This window comes from Chlorocebus sabaeus, chromosome 11 (assembly GCF_047675955.1).
Source record: "Chlorocebus sabaeus isolate Y175 chromosome 11, mChlSab1.0.hap1, whole genome shotgun sequence".
NCBI lineage: Eukaryota > Metazoa > Chordata > Mammalia > Primates > Cercopithecidae > Chlorocebus > Chlorocebus sabaeus.
The window spans coordinates 51579172-51601321 of record NC_132914.1 but is presented as its reverse complement, the minus strand read 5'-3'; the positions used below and the strand labels follow the sequence as shown (position 1 = coordinate 51601321).

General features: G+C 51.1%; 1 protein-coding gene and 1 long non-coding RNA gene across 2 annotated transcripts; one reads left to right on the top strand and one right to left on the bottom strand.

Moving 5' to 3' along the window:
- Positions 1-8381: 8381 nt before the first annotated feature.
- Positions 8382-16051, bottom strand: HOXC13 (homeobox C13). Its single transcript, XM_008003480.3, has 2 exons — positions 15319-16051; positions 8382-9920 (listed from the first exon to the last, which is right to left on the bottom strand). The coding sequence occupies exons 1-2, from the start codon at positions 16049-16051 to the stop codon at positions 9664-9666; spliced, it is 990 nt and encodes a 329-aa protein (XP_008001671.1). The 3' UTR covers positions 8382-9663.
- On the top strand, positions 15318-19577 carry LOC119623887 (uncharacterized). The gene is made up of 3 exons (XR_005239974.2): positions 15318-15490; positions 17551-17743; positions 18539-19577. It is a non-coding gene; the product is annotated as an uncharacterized lncRNA (long non-coding RNA).
- The last annotated feature ends 2573 nt before the right edge of the window (positions 19578-22150 follow it).

Sequence of the window (22150 nt, the reverse complement as noted above, 5' to 3'; positions counted from 1 at the left end):
ACTTTATTGCTATCTGACATTAAACATAGTTAAACCTGCACCGGCCACCCATTGGCCGCCCCGCTCACGTGGGCGCAGCCGCCAGGGGGAGGGGTGGGGACAACGGATCCCCCCTACCATCCCGCACCAACTCCAACTTCCCCCTTCCCCAATCCTGGGGGTTAGTGGGGGAACAAAGGGCGGGGGCAGATTTATTTGCTGAATTCTGATAAAAAAAAAAAAATATATATATATATATGTACAATCTAACGCAGAAAGTAAAGCAATTGCCCAACACGGAGCAAGAGGGAAAAAAAACATACACACACCAAAAAAATGTCCGCATATATACACCCCTATAACCTGCACCCCCACCCCCATGTATTATCTTATCGCCAACAGCTGGCCAAGCACAGCTCGTCCCTCTTTAATTAGTTTCTTTATTAACTAAAACCGTTGGAATTTACAATATCTCCCCAATAAATTACTATTAGATATTGTGTCATATAAAGTTTACTGGCTGTTTAAGGAGACGGATGAGCCCTTTGGCTCGGGGTTTATTTACAGTAGAGGCGAAGTGGGGGTAAGGACAGGTTTCCCTGCCGTTATCTCTCCCAGCCCCAGCTGCTGCTGCACGCTTCTTTATCAGCTCTTTATCCTCAGGAATTTGTAGAGACATTTGGAGTCTTCTTCCCCAGTACTCAAGGATAACTGATAATGCCGGGTTTTCCGCTGGAACCGGGAGCCACCCAGCCTCACACCTCCACTCACGGCTAGAGGAAGGATGCGGAAGAGAGGCAGAGAATGCAGCAAAAGGAGGTGCCTAGCTCCGCATGGACCTGCCTGCCTGCTCCTGAAAATCTGGGGGCTAGAACTACTCTTCTGCTGTCATTTCCGGGGGACTGAGGAGCTTCTGGGGGCCTCCTGGAGTCTTTGCAGCGGAAATCTTTGGACCCCCTAACAGGGCTTAACTGGCCTGACAGGGGCCTAATTCTCACTGCGGAGGAGACACCCGCACCCCAGACCCGGCCCGGCCTTCTCCTGGGACCATCAGATAGCAGTGCAGAGGCCCGCAATAGGTTGCCTCCTGAGGGGGCTGGGATTGAGGGGAAAAAACCTTGAAGAATTATCTTGTTGGGGGGTGAAATTATATTTATGGTGAAAACTCAGAAGCTCCCTCCAGAGAAGGCCGAGAAGCAATGCTGGCTATTGGTGAGATAATCAACATCTGCAAAACCACAATCCGATCTCAACTAGGTCCACAGAACACAGCCAAGCGGATTAAAAAGAAAGACAAAATAAAACTCCCCCAAACCAGATGTATCCTTTTGGGGTCTAATAGAGAAAACACTCGAATTTCCATGTGATTTTTCGAACTCCTAACCAATGCACGGCTTAAGTAATACAGGGTTGGATAAATAGTTCAGTAAACGTCTAAATACGAAAAAATACCAGAAGATTGAAAGAAAATTGGAGACAGAGAGTCAGAGAGAACGCAAAAGAAACCCATTTAGGTGAAAGTTAAATATCAGAGAAAGCCTGAGAATAAACCGAAGCTACAAAAGCAGACCCAAGCAGAGAAGATTCTCCCTTTTTTTTCCTCTCCCTCCCCTCTCTTCTCTGCAGGACGCGGCAGAGAGAAACGCAGATTCTTTGAATTCCACCGCTCCCCGGGCGATTTCATATCCCAAACCGTAGCTGCTCACTCCAACAGAAATGTGTCCCCGCGGGCGCCGCCCTGCCTGGAGCATTTCGAAGCTCGCAGCTCGGTGCCTGCCCCTCGCCCTGCAGGGCCGGTTCCCCTTCCCCGCCCCTGCTCGCCTAGCTGCCCGGCCTGGCCTGGCCCCTCCCGCCCCCAGAAGCCGCCCCGTGTTAGGCCCACTTGTCGGAACTTAGGGCAAGCTATGGGCTGCAAACCCGAAGCGGTCACCTTCGGTTAGAGCCGGTGGCGCCAAGGAATGAGCAGGAGACTCAGCCTGGATTGGCCTTTTTGTGCCTAATTGATAAGGGACTGCGAGGCTGCGGAGAAGAACATCCCTCAGCTGCAAATTCCAGGTCACAGCATCTGTAACATCTTATTTCCCCTTCTCGAGCCGTATTGATGAGCGCCATTGAAATTTCAGTTTTTAAAAAACATTTTATTTGAGGGTTATTTTGGTCATAAAGGTAAACAGGGTGTGACTTTAATATTGCTGCTGATTTCAATCAGAACATCGTGCGGGCAGCTAGGTCTCCGCCCAGGCTCTCCAGGCCTCTGCGCTCAGCCGCTATTGTTGGTGTGAGGGATGCCGAGCTGGACTTTGCCAAATAATCACCACCCTTTGTGGGGTGGAGTATTCTCCTCGTTCTCTTTTCCCTTCCTAGATAATTCCATTCTCCTAGAAAAGAGACCCCGAGAGGAAGATCTCAGCCTCTCCCCATTCCCTCCACCCCAGCAGGCAAATCCCAGGCCGGGAGCTCTGCTCGCTGCCCTCCCGAGCCAGGCCGCTGAGCGCGAGGAGCAGTGGCCACAGGGCGGCGGATGCAACACAGGAGAAATGAAGATTGGGTGAAGGCTTCCTTCTTCCAGACATGCATTTCTTCTAGCCTGATTTAGCTCCTTCAAAGGGGGCTATTTCCCCCAGGTTTTGGACTCTGCGGGCAAAGAAGCACGCACAAACCCCTCTTCCTTCTCTGTAGCTGACCCTGATTCCTCTCAAGGAGAGCTGCCGACAACCACTAGCAAAATTCGCATCCCTAGTGTCCTGCTCCCTGAGACCCACTGGGAACCTAGGGGTTTTCAGGACCCTGGCAAGGACCCAGGTAATCCAAGCGTCCAGCCTTCCGGTGCACCACCGAGGCTCCGTTTGCGGTTAAGGAAACCCGCGACACACGCAGCTCAGGCACCCGTTTTTTAATCGGGCTCAGACAAAAATGCCGCTCCCAACCTGGGTCCCCGGGACCGGCGGGAGGCTCGGGTGAGACCCTTCAATTCTAAATCCAGCCTCGGCGAGAGCTGCTCGCGGGTAGCAGGCTGGGGCTGGGTGAGGAGACTGGGAGGGACTCGCAGCCCAAGGCGTTGGGGCAGCCGTGTCCAGCCGGGCTTAACCCGCCGACATTTCGCTGACCACGCGCAAAACTATACGAGGTCGGGCCGAGGCACCCGAACCGCGGAGCGATTGGTGCGAACTCTCCCTCACATTTATCAAATCACAAGGCTAGAGCGGTGGCCTGCCTACTGGCCCCTGGGCCACTGGCTCCCGCCGCAGCTGGCCAGGCTCGACTAAGCCTCGCTCATTAACTCGGGGTTAATTAAAGCTGAAGGCAAGGATGCGGTCCAAGGTTTTCCTTGAAGACCACAGCAGCCTGCGTCCCTCAGCTCTTCCTCCAGCTGGATGCAACGCCGCCTCTCTCACACCTTCTCTGTGCCTCCATCCCTCCTGCATCCTAGCAGCCTCCACTGCGGCTGAGCCCGGCGAAAGGAGTTAATTATAAAATCTACGCTGATTCTGGTGGCAGAGGCAACGCGGCTGCTGGAGGTTTAGGCCGCGGGGAATCGGCTGTGAGCGACTGCGTTCTGGCTCCCCCGCCGACCCATGGTCGGGAGTGATTCCGCGCAGTACTGCCTTACCCATGGTCTGTCCAGAGGCCGCAGGAGCCCAGTTCAAGGTCACTGTCTAGTTTGCAGAAAGCGGTTCTGCCTTGTATGCAAATTAGGCCGGGCCTCAGCCCCAGAATGGGTGTGAGCAGGGGTTTGGCCGGCGGAGGGAAGGGAAGATGAAAGGGGGGCTGAGTGGGAGGGCCTGCCCCCCCAACTCTGTAGCCCTCTCTGTCTTGCCTCTTTGGGGCAACTTGGGTTTGGGACCTGACTTTTGTGGGGTTCAAACAAGGGTAGGGGGTAGAGTAGGGAGCTCAGTCTCTTATTTCGTGGTTTCCAAGCTCCTTCAGGGGTTGGAGCCCACCTGGCTCCCAGCCCTCCCTGCGGGTGCCCGGGAGGTAAGGAACAGATTGGGAAATCCCTTCCCCAGGTGCTGCTTTCTAGGGATTTGCAGCCTGGAGGACAGAGCCCAGTCAGGCTTTTAGGCTCCGGCAAGTAGTCTGGGGCCAACGGAGCCCCTACCTCCTCCAGTTTTCCCTCGGCTTCTCTAGTCCTCTGTCTCCAAAAGATCCCAGCCCGATTGCCTCTCAGAAAATGCGGGGGAGGTGAGAGCCCCCAGGCAAGGACATCTGGGAGGCCATCTCTCCACCCCAATATGAGCATCCCTAAATGGACCACCTTCCCCCGTTTTGTCTTTTCCTTCGGTGGCGCGCTAACAGTTAAATAGGGCTGCAGCTCTGACATTTTCCCCCTCCACCAGCAGAGGATCTCCTCCACCTAGTGAATTACTGAGTGTCAGGCAAGGTGTGGGAACCAAGTTAAAAAAAAAATCGCATCAAATGCCACACCCATAGCCGCCTGCAATGCAACAGTGAGACGTCTCCACCGACCTCTAAACTGGGTCAGGGGGTGAGGACTACCCGGTGTGCCCTTGCTCCTCGGCGTCCTTTTCTGGCTTTGACCCTGTCCACTGGCCAGGCCCAGCTCTGGGGAGGAGCTGAGATCTGCTTAGGGTCTGCTCAGCACCGCTATACAACTGCTTTCCAAGTCCGGGGCCCCAGTTCCGGGCAGAGGAGGGGGGCTCGGGCAGATTAGGGTGGAAGCTCGGTCGCTGGAGGCGGTTGGGGGTGAGGAATGGACTACCAACTCCGGGGCTCGCTGGGCTGCGAGAGCGCGGACAGGAACGAGGGTCCACTTACCTTTGGAGACAGAAGAGGTTCATAAGGGTGAGGGATAGGAGTTCTCAACCTCTAGAAGCCTTCTGGATTCCCCCTTTCCAAGGCCGTGCGCCGGCCTCGCCAAGGTATCAGAGGAGGGCGGGGCGGGGGGAGGTGGATAAAGCGGCCAGCGGCAGGCGCGCGGGAGCGGAGTTGCCAGAGCATCTCTGGAGAGGCCGGCTTTTATGGGCGTTATTAGCGCCCTTGTCTAGACTGGAGACGACACCTCCTCTGTGTGTAAACAGAGGCGGCGAGCTCCGGCGGGAAGGGGGATGGCGCATCAAGGGGGCAAGCAGCCCTCCCCTTCGCTGGCCACCGGAAGATCAAGGCCTTTTCCACCCTCCCCCCTTCCGTGTGCTCCCTGTGATGTCAAGGTCAGAAAGACCTAGTCACGGTCAAGGCTAAAAGAGGAAGAGCCTGGTTGGTTGTGAAAAGACTCTGGCCCCCTCCTCCTCTTCCCAGAAGCCCCTGGCTCCCCAGAGCCCCTCAATTCTCCACCAGTGCAGGTCTACATACACATCTGCCTGAACCACTCTTGGAGTTTTCTTGGGGGTGGGCTCCAGTACCACCCAGGACAGATCCAGGCAGACCCTAGGGTGGGGAGTTCTCTTTTGAACAGATGGAGCCACTGAAGGGGCTGCCTGCCACAAGGACCCCACCTCCAATGGGAGGGCTGTTCAGAGAGATAGCAGCTGCCCCAAGGGCCTGTCCCCGCCTTGCACCCACACTGGCCTGCTGTCCCCACACTGCTGACCCAGCCGCCTGTGGATCAACCCCAGGAGCAGATGGTCTCAGGAGCAGACAGTCATGGAGGCATCTGCGGAAAGAACTGCTGTCCTTGTTCTCTCAGGTGGGTACGGGGCTGTGGGACTGCTAGCTGAAAGGCCCATTCTGCTGGGCCTCTGTCTAGAGACTTAGATGTGGGTGGGGAAGGGTTTTTCCCCCAAGCTCAGCAAAGGATCTCCTGAAGCCCTCTCTGGCAGCCCTGGGGAGTGACCACCAGATGGAGAGTCCTGTGAGGCCCTAGGCTGCCTGAGCCTCCCAGCTCTGGCCTAGGGAGATAGGGGGAGTGGGGAGTGCTATCAGATTACGAGAAAGATAGCAGGAGTCTCAGTCCCTCTGTGTGTCTGTGTTTCCACACAGTGGTTTCACCAGCTCTTCAGATCACCCTGTACCCCCTGGTACCCTCATATTTTCCTTCACACCTAGTTTTACTTTTAACACAAACACTAGGAGACTGGCCTTGGAGAGAAAGATACATTAGAGACATGACTAAGAGATGAACTATCTCATTGAGTCCTCAAAGACAATGCCAATTCTTGGGAGAAGGAAAGGTGAGAGATCAACACAATCGAGTTGTGTTGAAGAAAAAAATCCTTATTCAGGGAAAGAATAGTACATTTCACAACTGTGCCTCCCCAAAACACATACTCACACACACTCACACAATGTTTGCTTACTCTTATGGGAAAGTCATCTCCAAATAAATCCAGGCATGATACTCCTCCAAAATAAATCTGGGTATATTTAATGCACCGCACGAGGGCTCACAGGCACTCAGGAACTGCAGTCCTTGTTAGACTTACCAGTGTCCCAATGCACCAGTAGTGTGCCTGCACAGGCTTTCCTCTTTTTTTTTTCTCCTCCTCCTCCTCCTCCTCTCTTCTTCCTCTCCTCCTCCTCCTCCTCCTCTCTTCTTCCTCTTCTTCCTCCTTCTCCTTCTCCTTCTTCTTCTTCTGAGACAGAGTCTCACTCTGTCACCCAGGCTGGCGTGCAATGGTGAGATCTCAGCTCACTGTAACCTCCACCCTCCCACCCCCCACCAGGGTTCAAAAGATCCTCCCACCTCAGACTTCACAGACATGCACCACCATGCCAGGCAAAGTTTTTCTGTTTTTGGTAGAGACAGGGTTTCACCATGTTTTCCATGCTAGTCTCAAACTTCACCATGTTTTCCATGCTAGTCTCAAACTCCTGAGCTCAAGCAATCCACCCGCCTCAGCCTCCCAAAGTGTTGGGATCACGGGCATGAGCCATTGCACCTGGCTCCTCTTCTTTTTTTACATTATTCCCTTCTAGAGCCTTAGGGTGGTTCCCTCAGTATGGGATGACTACCTCATATGATTATAAATGGGTTTGTGTGCAGAAGCAGAGGGATTCCTCGGAGAACTCTAGACTTCTCTTTAATCAGAATCCCCAATTTCCAGTTTGCCTACAGCTGTGCTTGGGACTACCTAAAGCAGTCAGGAAGGGTGGGGTCATAGTAAGAGCGCCCCAGGCCTCTTGTCTACTCAGTTTCTTTTTCTGACCAAACACACACACTCAGTCTCCAATTCCTTTCATCTCAGGGGAAACCCAGGGATTTTGGGAGAGAGGTTGGGATGGTGGGTGGGGAGATAAAGGAGAGATGGAATTAAGAATGAACCTTATTCCTGGAAATTCTCCCTCAAATCTCCACTGCCCAGCGTGTGGCTCTCTAGTAGTTAACCCAGAGTTGAGACCCAGAAGCACTGGCAGCCACGTCAGTAGCAGAACCTCCACAGAGGGCAACTTCTTCAGGTCCTTTGTCTCTCAGCCTCCGTGTGCGTGTGTGTGTGCGCACGCAAAATGTGCATGTGTTTAACCCCCAGGAATATTTATTTAAATGAAATTGTTAAAGCTTCAGCCCCATCAGACAAAGGGAGAATGGAGAACTCTCATTTCCAACCTGACATCTCCAGTGTTTCTGCGTCTCAGGAGGGGAAGAATATTACATATAAATAAAAATTGCTGCAGTAAAGATTTAATCTGAGATAACATTGTTTTAGGCTATATTGCTTTTAAAAAGTCTCTTAACCTGACAACTTAATGATCTCATTAACTCTGCCAGATAGGGAGATAGGCACTGACTCGACCAGGAAAACAAATTAGTGGCAGCATTTACATAGGCTCCTCATTGCCTCGAAGACTGGGGTTCCCAGGAATGTGGAGAGTAAAAGTGGGATTGGTTTGGCAAACTGGGGGCCAAAGGGGTCCTAGCAGCTCAGCCTCTCTGCATAGGTTAAGTGGGGGAAAGAAAATAGTGCAGCCAGGAAAAGCTGAGCTTGAAGGTGCCCTGCCAGGCTGTGCTGACCCCAACCCAGCCTCAACTCCAGTCCTGAACTGGCTGAATGTATCTGGGGCCCTCTGGGGGCCATAGGGCACCAGGAGCCTAAGGTTAGTTCCCTGCTGCCGCCGGCCACCACCATGTTTACCTCACCCACTTCCCAGCTGGGATGCCACTTTCTCAGTACCCAGAAACAGATCTGAGCCCCAATTATTAATTAAAGTGACCATCAATGTACTTTTGTTACTCACCTGCTTCCAGGCCTTTCAGTCACCAATTACATCTTTCCTTCCTCAACATACACTCAACTAAGTTGGGCATCAGGATGGGAAGTTTTCTCCTATATAGACGGTATAGATAACTCAAAAACTTAAGTGGAGCAAAACAAGGGTTTGGAATCTACCCAGCTGGGAGTGATGTCTATACTCCGCCCCCTGATCATTCTGGCAGAATCAGGGCACAGTAGACTGCCCTGAAGAGGCAGTGAACAGAAGAGACTTCAGAAAGAATCTAAGCAATAAAATCAAGGCAAAAAAAGATATTTTATTTTAAAAACATGTTTGTGGGGTTTTTTTTCCTTTTTGCATTCAGTACATCGTCATTCAGACATCACAATACTATATACAGATACACAACATTAAAAAAAAAAAAGCCTATTTCTGATGAACATTTCAAAAGAACACTGTTTTGTAATGCACCAGTGGGAAGGGAAGAGGCAAGGGACCCCCACAGCACCAAGGTGGTCTTTGAGGAGGGAACTGTTAGGCAGCATCTACATTTAGCTCATTTAGCTAATTGAGGGCCAGATCTTCTTGCCTCCTGAACTAGATCCTCTAGCTTTCCTCTGGAAATCAGTAAAAGTGAAAGTGTGAGGAGCTAGTGCCTTGATGGAAAGGTGACTGGAAAGGGACTTTGTTGAGGAACCCATTCTCCATCCTCTTGGAAGAGATGTTTATCCTTAGAAAAAAAGTTCTGCTTCTCTGTGCCTGGCCTAATCCCCAACCTTACCACCTAGAGAGAGAAAGAGAGAGGAGAGAGAAGCCCTATTTAGCAGCGTGGCTGGAGTCTTTGTCCTCCTTGGATTTCCACATGTTGACTGAGAGAGCAGAACAGGGGAGGCAGTGGGGCAAAGGCAGCCCCCACCTGGCCCCAAGAAATGCAGTTTCTTGGTTGGGATGGAGCGTAGGGGCTGCGTTGATTCCAGCTTTTAGGGAACCATCCATACTCCAATCACGCTGCCAGATCCCTAATAATTATCATGAATGTTAACACGACTTTTAAAATATGCACAGAAAATCTTTACTGGGAAATCTTGCCTAAGGAGTGCGAGAGGGACAGCGAAGGAAAGTATGAGCTGGACAGATCCTGCGCCGAAGCTGCGCCCTTAGGGAGGGTCCTCTACTAGCCTGGTGATAGGATGAGGCAAGAATTGGGGCCATTCGGGATTCCCCAACCCTGCTTTGGTTGGAATGACTGGGCTCTGCACTGCCACTGGACTTTCTGGCAAGGTGAGCACAAGGAGGAGTAGAGGTCGACAGCCTTCCTCCCACGGCCCACCCGGGACCCATTTCCAAAGCTGTTGAAGCCGGGGTGAGTCCCATCTGGATGGGGGTGGAGGCTGGGGATGGGATAGGGAGTTGGGGATGGCCCACCGTGGCCATGGAGCCTCTCTGCCTCCGGGCGGCGCGGTTCTTCTCTCTCGTTAACATTAAATACTCTTCTGCACCCGCGCAGCATCTTTCCATGGGTTTGGTTATGGTACAAAGCGGTGACATAAATAGATGGGGCGAGCAGCGGGTGGGTGGTCAGGTGGAGTGGAGATGAGGCGCTTTCGATTTGCTGACCACCTTCTTCTCTTTGACCCGCCGGTTCTGGAACCAGATGGTTACCTGGCGCTCAGAGAGGTTCGTGGTGGCGGAGATGCGCCGGCGCTTCTCTTTGGTGATGAACTTGCTAGCCGCGTATTCCTTCTCTAGCTCCTTCAGCTGCACCTTAGTGTAGGGCACACGTTTCTTGCGCCCACGCCGGTAGCTGCTCACCTCGGGCTGCAGGGGAACCACATCTGCGGGGAGATAAGGCAAGCGAGAAGAAGTGAGGCACGCGGCTGGACTGGTCTAGAGGACCGGAGGCTGCCTACGCACAGAGTTCTGGCAGGGGCTCAACGGGGCCAGAGGATTGCTCCGCATAATGAAGTCCCAAATGCTTTTCATTTCTGTTATTTTAGCAAGACCACAACTATGGTGAGGCCACTGGGCTCAAGGTTTAAGGGAGGGGGCGCCAAAAATTCAGTAATCAAGACGATATTTTAATGCAACGTTTACAAAAGCAAAACGAATACAAAAACGTCCGTGATGAACACAGTATCAATTAAAAAGATAAACATGGGTTCGGTATTACTGATTTTCTCTTTTGTTTCAGGCCCCAATATGGCTCTGCACAGCACTCGATATTAGGATCCTTGTACGCTTACAAGGGGCCCTCCAAGTTCCAGCCTGGCCTGCCATGCTTGCAGAATTTCAGATATTCAGAAAAATCCCTCCTTCCTGAGTTAGATCGTTTGGGTGCTTATTAGTTTATATTCTGCCCCGTTGTCAGAGGAAGACATTCTGCTATATGTTTCAGGGAGGGCACGGCAGGCAGGGGGTCAGCTTCAGTGGGCCCAGATCACCAGATGGGTCTTCATGCCTTTGGACAGTGGCCATATGTTAGGGATGTGAGGCACAGATAGAAGACAAGTGTCCAGGTGAAGCCAGCCTGCTTGGAGGTCCACACTCTAGGAATTGGGGTCCAATGTTGTGAACCACCTAACAACACCCAAGGTGGGGGGTCCTGAACCTGAGATATAGGGAATCAGGTGTCGCTGGAAGTAGGGGGTCCACACCACAGTCCCACCAAAACAGGGCAAATTCTGTTCCAACCCCCTTCCCTCTCCATTCCTTCATGGCTGAAGGAAACTGTCTACATCCCATGCACCAACCATAATCCTAAACCCTAGATACCTGTCATCCAAACCAATACCACCAGTTCTGTTTCTTTAGACTCTGAGAATTTCACAGAAACTAAAACCAATATATATCACTTCTAACTCCATTTTCTACTCCACCCTCATCCCTGTCAATAAAGGTCACAGCAACACTTTCAAGGTGAAGTGGGGAACTAGGGAGATTATCTGGATAGCTCAGTCCTCAATTTTTTCCATGTAATTATTAGACTTTAGGTGAAAGCTAATGAGGAGGGCTGAATATTTGGGGATTCCCCTTCATTCTTACTGCCTTTTGAAATTATAGACACAGCCCAGAGGGAAGACACAAAGTTCTTTCTGAAATGTTTGTTCCCATCCCACCCTCACAAAACACTTTCCCTGTACCCATCCCCATTGGGTCTGCTTTCTCTCAGGGACTCTTATCTACACACAGTGGGAAGAGCAGTGTCACAGTGATACACAGGAGAAAATAAAATGCTCAGGCAGAAAATGGGAGACAGGGGATCCAATGGACTTTTTTGACTGTCTTCTGGTGACAATTTCTCAGGAAAACTGTTGGACCTGGCATTTTTCTCTGCCTCTGTGTGAATAAACCATGATTAAAAAAAAAAAAATCTTAAAAACAAAATAACTTTATTTAAACAGTATGGATCCTTTAGGTTAAAAAGGATTTGTTTTTGAACAAGACCTTTTGTCTTTAAATCTCTCAGTCCTCAAATTTGTTTTACTCTTAGAGATGTAACCATGATTTGGGAAATTGATGATTTGTTGACAAGAATAAAATGAAGAGGGTAAGTGGTGATACCAGGAGTTTGTTGCTTTTGTTGTTGTTATTGTTGTTTTTAATCCTCAGAACATTTTTTCAGGCTTATTTTGTTAAACTCATTTTACAAGATCAGGAATCTGAGGCTCAGAGTGGGTAAAATAACCTAAGTGGCAGAACCAGATTTTAAAGGCAGACTTTCTGACTCTTAAAATGATACAGTAAGTTTTAAAATGGAAATAGGCCAGCTGATACAATCCAGCTTTAAAACACCTCCTTTTCCCTGGAGAAGAATAAAGTAGGGTAAAGGTGGGTTTTTGTTTCTGAATTAGCCAAATAATTGTCCCTAATTTTTTACTTTACTTTCTTTAAACTCTTACAATTACCTACCCAATTTTGGTTTCCTAAACTCTAGCTCTAAATTTCCAATGAGATTTAATCAACCCTAAAAAAAAATCAGTTTAAAAAGTAGACAACTGGTTTAAACTGGTGATTTTTCTCTATAGGATGCCAAGAATTGATTTAGCCAATTTGTCCTGGATCAGACCAACTGCAGGTTGTTTTGGCCTCCTGGGGAAATAACTCCAGTTTTTCCATCTCAAAGAAGCCCCCTTTCTTTGTCTGCTGCCTTATCTGGAAAGGAAGTGGTATGTAGAGATGAAGAAATATCTGGTAGCTTAGACTTGGAGATGTGCATACACTGCCTAAAGTGAGTGGGGGCTTAGTTACTAGTCTTACAATCACCCCTTCCCTAGTATCCATCCAGATCACAAACACAAATGACTTCATGCCTGGAAACCTAATAGACACCTTTGAGGAGTAAATAAAAATCATATCAATGCTCAGCCATGGCTTTCTTTTTGGGCTTGGGGGCTCCTGTGTTTAGCTCCCCACAGCCCAGCCACTCTTGACCACCTGCCCCCCACGAGCAAGCTCTGGGCTCTGAAGAGTGCCTTGTCCAGCTAGAAATCCAGCTTGCTACTCTTCCCAACCCAAATCCAAAGGCTTGTCAGTAAGGACTTCTAGTATGGCCCAAAGAGCCCACTGTTCCTTTCTCCCTCTTTCTGTCTCCTGAACCCCATCTCTCTTTTTCTCCCTTTCTGATTCCCTCCTGGAATTTCTGCCTCTCTCTCCTCTCAAAAAAACACACACAAAAAAAGCCCCCAAAAAACAAAACAAAAACAAAAACAAAAACAAAGTCTACACTCACCATAGGGAGAGAGAGAGAAAAAAAACAACAACACAAAAACAGAGCAATAAAGCAAGCATCTGTATAATTGGGAGAACGAAGAAGCCACGACACATCTTGGCCCTAATTATCTGGATCTTGCTGAACAATTGCCTCCATCTCCCAAACCAGCCCAGACTGCCACAGATGAGGTTTCTCAGAGCCAGAGGCACTGTAGAGAGACAGCGGTGTTTATGCCTACATGTTGCCGAACAAACCACAATTGCATAGACAGAGTTATCTTGAAATCTCACTACTTCTAAAAGATCTCTGAGTGGGTAGAAAGATGGAGAGTGTCTGAAGGTAATTTCTTATTCATCTGCCTCTTGCCTGTACCTCTGCACTCACTGATACATCAGCCCAATTCTATTTCCACACGGGGATTGTGGGAGCACATAGCTGCTGAGGCATGCTAGGTTTTATATCCATTTCCATGCCATAATTTGCAAGTGTATTAAATCTCAATTGGGCTATACTTTTTTATTTCAAAGTTATTTTTCTCTAGGAGGCTGTGATCAAAAAAGAATTTATTTTTAGTGGAGGTTGTTTTTTGTTTGTTTTGTTTTGTTTTTTCCCGGGAATCTTTGAGATGTTTATTTTGCTCAAAGATATTTCTCAGCTTTTCTCCAATCCTTCACCCCTACTCCACACCACATTCATACATAGAACAGCCCCTTCTCTTCTACCTCTTCACTCTAAACCCATTGCACATTGCTATGGGCCTGTGCCCCCACCCACACAGTGGGTTTGGTGGGCACCTGCTCCCTTACCCCTTAGCCTCTTGGCATAGCCCATTGGCTTCCCTGCCCCAGGAATTCCTGCTGGACCCCAATCTCCTAAGAAGCTTTGTGTTTTGGCGAGACAGAGAATTAAAGGGCCATCTCTCTAAAATACATTGCTGTATTATGAACATGTGAATTGCCTATCTTCTAGAAATGTATTATGGTATATTTCATATTAGGTAGTTAATAAAAGAAATCATATTATATAAAAATATTATAGCCAATACAGGGTAGGTGATGCATAATACCATGTACTAAAATTGTACCATCCTTAATTCTGGCAATCAGAAGTCATGGTGCCTAGTGTAGGTCATACCCTGGTATTGAGTTGTATTTTACTAAGTAATTTCATAAAATTCACAAGAATGTTATCTGCTGCACTCTCTAATATCATTCGGTTTTGTTTTTTTTTTAAAACCACCTACCTCTGCTTCCAATTCCGGATGCAGAGGAATTTCAGGCCCACCCTTACGAGGTCTTTGGGTCTATGCTTTCCAAGGAAAACATCCCTGAGCTTGGCATGTGGAACTGGTTGGGGAGCTGGGCACCGTCGGGAGACATCTGTGGCTGCCCTGGGCCCCCAGCCCCTAAAGACCTCTGTAGGTATCAGAAGGGAGAACGCTCTCCCACTGAGCTCTTCTTACAGGGAGAACAGACTCAAATACTGGACTCCCTAGACTGGAATCCTGATTTCTCAGCACAGGGCAGGATCCAAAGCTCTTGGTGTGGTTTTGGGAAACCTGGGACTGGTCTTGTAAGGAGAGCGGTGGGATTTGCAGGATCCTTTCTCTCTTCAACTGGAGACCGAACAAGAGAGGAATGAATTCTCCCTTCCCATACTTAGCCAGACAAGACCAAGGGGTCCCCAGCCTGGGCCTGGACCCCAGAAGCCCCTGAACAGGTCTTCCTCTCCCATTTCTCATCCCCACGCCCTTCTTTCTGTGTTTGGGGCACCAATAACTAACTCTCTTTCTCGACCACATATGGGGGAGTTGGCAGTGGAAATGTCTATAAATTTCAGCTCAATATACCAGAGAGGCAAGGAAAACTTTACATTGCTGGGGAGGGATTCGAGCCTCCTCTCCACTCCCTCCCCAGAGATTTTGGATCTTCTGTTCCCTCAACAATCAGGAAATTCGTGGCCAGATTTTTAAATATGCCAAGAAAGGAAAAAAAGAAATTCCACATTTCTGTAGACCCCAGCAAATTAGTCCCCTATTTAAAAATTACTGTCTAGTGCCTGAACGATCCTGCAAAATCTGTCAAAGAAAGTGGGAGTTCTTATTCTCCCCCCTCCCCACTTATTTGGTGGGTTGGGGGTTTTGTCCTGGATTCCAAGGCACTATAGGCCCACCCTGCCCCCATCCCTGGCCGGAAGCGGGTTTAGGGGCCAAGAGCCCGGCGGGAGGCTGCAGCCGGCGAGGGGAGGCGGAGGCGAGCCACCGAACGGAGCAGAGCCGGCGGCCCGGCGTTCGGGCGCCTGTGATTGCTTCATTCTCAGCCGGGCAGCTACAGAAAACGTGTCGGAGCAGATTTCTTCCCCGGCGCATTCCTCAGTGCAGCTCGCCCGGCCGGCTCCATAGGCAGCCCAGCCGAGCGGGCGCGCCGGGGCCAGACGGCGGGGGTGGCTGGGGTGCGGAGCCCCGGGGCAGGCAGGGCGGGGAGGGGTCCCCGGCGGCGGCGGCGCTCGGGTCCCTTCCTTACCTGGGAAGGGAGACTTCCAGAGGTGGGCGGACTGCGACTGCTCCTTGGAGCAGTACACCTGACTGTCCCAGCCATTGGAGAGAGCCCAGTGCTGATAGCCTTCGACGGGTATGAGAGCGTCGTGACGCGGCTCCGGGTGCCCACTGATCCCGGGCACCACCGACACGTCCAGGTAGCCGGGCATCGCCTGGTAGGAGCTGGCAAAGCTGGGGTAGAAGGCGAACTCCTTGGCCCTGGAGGACAGGTCGTCACCCGGCAGGGCGCCCGACGGCTCCGGGTATTTATCGCCCGGGTGGTAGGCGCAAGGCTTCTGCTGCAGGTTCACGTTGTGCGACAGGCGGCAGCCGTAGTAGCTGCCCCCGAAGGGGTAGCCGTAGCCCAGGGTGGCGCTGGACGAGGTGGGGGGCGCGGGCGGTGGGGCACACTGGCGCGCCGCCTCCGGGGCAGGGATGTCCGTATAGACGCCGCCCTGAGGGGCGCCCAGGGGAGCCGGCGGGCGGCCCAGCACCGGGTGCGGAAGCAAGTCGCGGCAGTGGCTGGCCGGGCAGCTGCTGCCCAGACCATCCATGCTCGGGGCTTTGCCGGGGCTCGCTCCGCTGCAGCCGCCCCCCGCTCCGCCCGCGCCGCCGCCTCCTCCGCCGCCGCCGCCGCTGCCGCTCTCCACCGCGCTGTCCTCATAGACGTACATAAGGCTCTCCGGCCAGCGTGGATGCAGGAGCAGCGAAGTCGTCATGACATGATCTGCTGGAGCTTTTTAAAAACTCCACTTGCCAGAGGCAGCGAGCAAGGGAGACACCTCGCTCCTGTTTCCCCTCCCCCATCCCTCCCCTCTTTTCTCTCCACCCCTCCCCTCCTCCTAGTGCTTCCACCTCCCTCCCTCCATTCCCTCTACGCATGCGGAGAGACTTCATTAAGAAATCCGCCGGTTCCCGCCCTCCACCTCTCAGCACCCCTCCCGCGCCCATGTGACACTCTCTGCGCACGTGATGCCCGGGTCAGGTCTCCTGGGGTTCCCGCCCCTCTAGGTGGGGCGGGGCGAAAAGAAAAAGATCTCTGCTGATTGGATCTCAGTTGGGCCAAAGGAGGCGGGAGCTGGGAGATTTAAAGGGACAGGGAGACGCCCCCTGGCCGGCCCGAGGGAGGGGGTGGGGGAGGCTGAATTTGGCCGACGCAAAGAGGGCTGTAACTGGGCGCCTCCGCCTAGGCATAGAAAGTGCACGGGGGAGACAGACCCCTATCCCCAAACCGATCACTGTGACTGCCCAAGTCTCTGGATTGGGGCTTGAAGCTAACGGTGGGGAAGAAACCAGATTGTAAAGAATAATAAATGAAGATAATAGAAAACAGGCAGGAGCGCTCCAGCCCTGGCAGCTCCCCTCCGCTCGCGGCTGGAAAGAACCCGATGCCGCGTAGTGAGCCTTTGATGCCGGGATTGTGTTTCCATTTCCTACTTTCAGCCACTTTCCCCAGAACCCCAGATGTCTGAAAAGGACACTCTCCTTTACCTCGCTGGATTTTTCTCAAGCGGAGAGGGGTGTGACAACCCCCAAATACAGAATTCATCACCTGGGGCAGGGGATTGTGAAGCAATGGAATAGACTCAGCAATAAATGGAGAAAGAATAAAACGAGGGAAATAAAAACAATAGAATAGACTGATATTTCAATATGCAACAGAAAAAAATCTCAGAGTGAGGTTTTTTAAAGAAATGCGGGTGGTGGGGGCGCAATATTCAGCCTGGGAAAGCTAAAAGCCCTGGATGCGAAGGAGAGCGCGCTCTCTTCTATAGCTATACAAAAGAGAACGTGGAAAATGGGGGAGATTCAGTGCTACCCCTTTCGAGGGACCTCTCTGGCGCCACTCTGGGGACCCTGCAGAACCCACCTCTGCCCTCAGGAGTCTGGTCCCCAGTTTGAATACCCTCACTGGAGCTCCCACAGCTTTCTTAGGTCACCCTCTTTTAGTGCGGAATAGTTTCATGATCTAAAACTGCCCCCTATTTCAAAGAAAAAATTAACACCAACTTACTGATTCTTCAAAAGCTCTCCCTTCTTTCCTCCCAATCTCCCAACTTGTCAGGAGCCTCAATAGAGTCACCCCTTTCTGAGGGAGTATCTCCGTGGAATTAAGTTCCCTTTCAGCAGAGGACCTCCCTGAGAAATAGTAATGAAGAGAGAAAAATAAGAGGGGAAAGGGGCTGCAGCGTTTCCTTCTTTCCTGCCTCTGCCACAGGTTTTAAATGCTGAGTGCTCGTGTGTAGCCAGCGCACAGGCCATGGCCACACAGTAGCGCCTCGCTCAGCCAGACCTACTGCACCCCTCAAATGGAAAGCAAATGGACAGGTCTGCAGAGACCCCTTCGGGCCACCTCCCTCCTCTTTGTGGGGAGAAGGTGGTGTTTGACGGTTGAGAGCACCCGGACATCGGTGAATTAGGATAGTAATTCTTATCCGCGTGATCTTGAACCAGAAGAGTCAGCTCAGAGTTCGGAAAGCAGGCTGCGGGCTGGGCTGGCAGTAGAAGGAAAAATACAACAGAAAGAAGGTTGAGACATAAGGAGACCAGCTCAAGTGTGTATTGAGGGCAATGACGGAGGGGCGAGGAGAGATGAGCCCAGTGGAAGACAGGGTCTTGACGGGAGCCGGCTCTGCTAGGAAACTGCTTATCCTGCTGCTGGAGTCCAAGGTCAAGGTAAAACGAGGAGAGCAAACAGGGCCTGGCCAAGTCTAGACTGGGTCGTGTGACCTTGGCCCCCTTGCCTAAGGCCTGGCTGGTGGGGGTGGGTGGGTGGGGAGGCCTGTCTTTTTCCAGCCGCGGGTAGTAAAGATGGAACCCAGATCCTGGCCTCCCCTTCTGCGAAGTGCTGCGCCCAGGTGGAAGAACTGGGGCGCTGTGGACAGGGTTCTGCGGGACTGCCAGGAGAAACAAAGGGCCTGAAATGCCCATCCCATTCTTGGGGCTCCCTCCCTGGTCAGGCCCAAAGCCGGACCCGTTTTCCGTGGCCCAGAACCCAAAGACACATCTCCAGCCTTTGGGAGGAGGAACCAGAATGGCGGGAGTAGGAACCAGAACGGCGTGAAGGATCTGGGTGCAGGGTGGCCAAGCAATAAATAAAATTAATAGTATGGTCTTTTCCAGGTTTATATAAGGGCATTAACTATTCCTATTGCAATGAGATATAGATTTAATTAACCTAGCAACTTTACAATTCCATTTATTAGGAGCACTATGCGGCCAAAATGTAGTGGCGAGAAGAAAGAAAGGGAACCATAGTCCTCTTCCTCAAGAAGACCAGCCGAAGTTGTAGGCCTCCAAAGCGACTTGGAGGAGTAGGAAGGCTGGAGGGGAAAGTTTGGGCTAAGGGCAGTAAAGGCGACTGGGGAAGTCCGCGTGCTCTGAACAATTCCCTCTTCTTTCGCTTGGTTCCCCAAGACCTTTCGCGCCTGCAAACGCAGTCTCCAAGTCTGGGGCGCCGGGATCGGGGAGGGAGGCGCGGAAGAAAGAGCTTGCAGGAGGGCGGTGGAAAGTAAAGCCTTGTTGGTTAATTAACTTTAAGCCTGGGGTGGTTTCTCTCCCCTCCCCCGAAAAAAAAATGTGGATCTCGCTGAGACACAAATAAAATCAAATTAAACACTCCAGGAGAATATGCACCACTAGAAACGTAGTAATTACATCTCCAAGGCGATCTCGCCCTAGAAAGCCTTTCTAGGGCCTGGCGCTGAAACCCTCGGCTGCAGTGCTCACCCGGGCTCGCCCCGCTGGCCTTCCGGGATTAGCCGGTGAGGTTTGACTGTGGATGAAGTTTAGAGAAAATCCAGCTGCTGGTATGCGGAAAAAGACGGAGCATTTAATTATACGGAAGGAAAATGGAAAACAGCTCCTCAGCCTCGTCGGGAAGCCCCGGCTCTGCTCCCGGCTGCTTTTTCAAAGGGACTTCTACAGCGCGGAGCGGCAGGAGCCACTCTGCCCTTAGCTACCGCCCATGCACCGAGCTCTCGGCTAAGTTCGACTCTGAAATGTTTTCTTTTAAATGCTCCAACACATAAAGGAGATATTTAATGTGCCTTTTCGCGGGAAGCGTGTGTGTGTGTGTGCGCGCGCGCGTGCGTGCGTGCCTGTGGGTTTAGGGATGGGTGCAGGCTGCCTGCACTGTTTCAGCACACGGCCTTGTGGACACAGCCCAAATGTGTTCCTAAAGATAACCAGCTCTCTGCTTCAATCCTCTGTATGCAAATAAAAGTCTCTGCTTGTCTGTCTGTATACACTTTTAATTGACATGGTTTTCCTACTCTACTTACAAAGACATCCCCCAGGAAAATATAGAAAAATGAAGAAGCAGATGTCTGTGTCTTTCTGAAGTTGAGGGGTGGAATTCACACCCCACTGTATCTAAGACGAAGTCAGAGGTGTAACTTAGCAACATTTGCAAGCGGAGGGTGCAAGCCTGATGCACACATTTGAGGGCTGGGTGTAGCTTCAGTGCTAGACTAGGGAGAAGGATGAAAGAAATGGCGTTGCTGTGTCCCTGATTCAATGCCCAGATTTTCTCCTCTGAAAATTAGGTATCAGATTATTTCTCTCCCTGCAGCCCTTTTCTCTGTTTCCTCCATATGGTGGTCGGGGTGGGGGAGCTTAAAGCTCTGAAGCTCCTGCTCCCCCCATCCGCTTTTTATGGGAGAAATTCCAGTTTTAAAAAAGGAGGGGGTGGGTTGAGGCTGTAGGAGAACAAAGAGCCTCACCACCATGGGGTCTGAATTCTGGCCCAGACTTGGGGCCTTATAGGGCAGGCAAAGGATTTAGGGGCCCTTTCCTGTCCAAGGTTCAGGTTGCTGATGGAGGAGGAGATTTGTGGAGGACAGAGGAGGACAGGGCCTGGGCTAGCCAAGAAAGGGATGTTTGAGAGAGGCCACTTATAGGTAGGGATTGGGGGTTCAGAAAGGGCATATGAGAGGGTATACCCTTGAGGGTGTGTCTGTGTGGAAGACCCTCCCACATGCTTGGAAAAAATTCCAGATGGGCTGCAGAGGGTGATGCTGGTAGAGAAGGAAAGAAAACTGGCTGATCCTGGAGTTCCCTGGACCTGTCCAATCCCCTCCCCTCCTTTTTCCGTTTCTTCCACTTCTCTGGGTTCCTGGAGGTCCCTTCATCCCTCTGGAACCTGTTCTACTTTGATCTCTCCACTCCCACAGCCCAGCCTCTGAGAAGGGCCACTAGGCCTCTTCTGCTAGCTTGGAAACTCACCTCCTGGACAGCGGCTGCTATCCTGGCATCTTCCATCTTTAGTGTTCTCCCTCCCTAGGCCCCCAGCTTGAGGGAAGATGGGACCAGGGTAGCTGAGGCATCACTTTGTTCCTTGTTTCAGAGTTTTCAGCTCTTAAATCAAAACTTGCCTTCCTTCAGGCCCCACTTATTGCCCTGTGGTAGATATCAGGGAAATCCATTCCTCTCTGCTGCCTAGTTAGGACTTGCAGTGCAGGCTGAGGTTTGGGGTCACCTCGAAGACCTTTTCCTCTCTGGCTCTGCAGGGATCCATACAGGGGTCCAAGTTTAGGCCATCACAAATCTTCTCCTGGATTCTCCTCTAGCATGCCCCCAGCTGCAGACTCTGCTTCGTGGTGCACTGGGTTTGGTCGGGGGAAATCAAGTGGCCCCTTCCATGGAGAACTGTCAGGAAGCCTCCTCCAGTGGCCTCTGGAGTCCCTAACCCCAGTCCTCTTTCTTTCACAGCTTCCCCGCCCTCCTACCCCTGTCAAGCTCATCACAGAGCCCCTTCTCCAACCCTCCTCATCCCCTCCTTCCTCAGCCTTTTTCTAGCCCTTACCCCACCCACCCCCTTTTCTTTTTGGGCAGTATCTCAGTCTGTCACTTGGCCCCCTCCCTACTCTTACCCTTCATTGACAAAAGAAGTTCAGGGAATAAACGCAGAGTTAAGAAATTAACAAAGTATCTCTTCCCGCCTTCTGGTTTCACCACAGCTCCTACCCCCACCCTGTCGTCTACTGGGGGAAAAGGTCCCCTGTCCCCTTCCCCTCCCCCTAAACACCCTTCCCCTTTTAGGAAGCCCTTCAGAAACAGACAAATAAAATCTCTCCCGGTTTTAGGGCCTGTCTGAGAGGGAAGTCCAAGTTCATTTTCAAGTTAGACAAGAGAGCTGAGGGGGGATGGGAAAGAGGTGGAAGAGTATTTGCTGGGGGCTGAATTTGGCTTCCTGGTAGAGACCTAACAAAAGCCCCTTTTGGTCAGAAAGCCAACAAACCGAATGCCTGGAAAAGGTATTTATCACTTTCGATCATTTCCTTCATCTTTTAAAGTTTAGATTTGAGGCTCCTAGAAGGGAGGCAGACCAGCCAATCTTTTTTTCCTTCTTTTAAAAGATTTCCAGTTACTTTAAAAGCAGATATGGAAAATAACATTTTTTTAGGGCAGGGAGGGGATGGGCCTCAATACAGCATTCTTCTGGGTCAAAGTGCACTGGTTAACCTGTCCCAAAGAATGACCAAATACAAAAGACATAGCTGAAGGGCCGAGCATTTCACCTCTAATGAGGTGAGGGGCCTCCTTAGTCCCACCATGGTGTGGGAACTGGAATTTGGTGGAATCCTAAAAGGGAGATGATGGAAGGAATATATATATATTTCATCACAGGGAAGAGGAAAAATTATATCCTAAGTGGATCACAGCCTAGTTCTCTCCATGACCAGACACCTCAGCAGTTGCAGCAAAAGTACATTCTAATATGAAAATCACTGAGCAGAACACAAGAAATTAAAGGACTTTCAGAAGATGCCTCATCAAAAGAAAGAAAATTTAACCCCTCCACTTCCAAAAGAGAG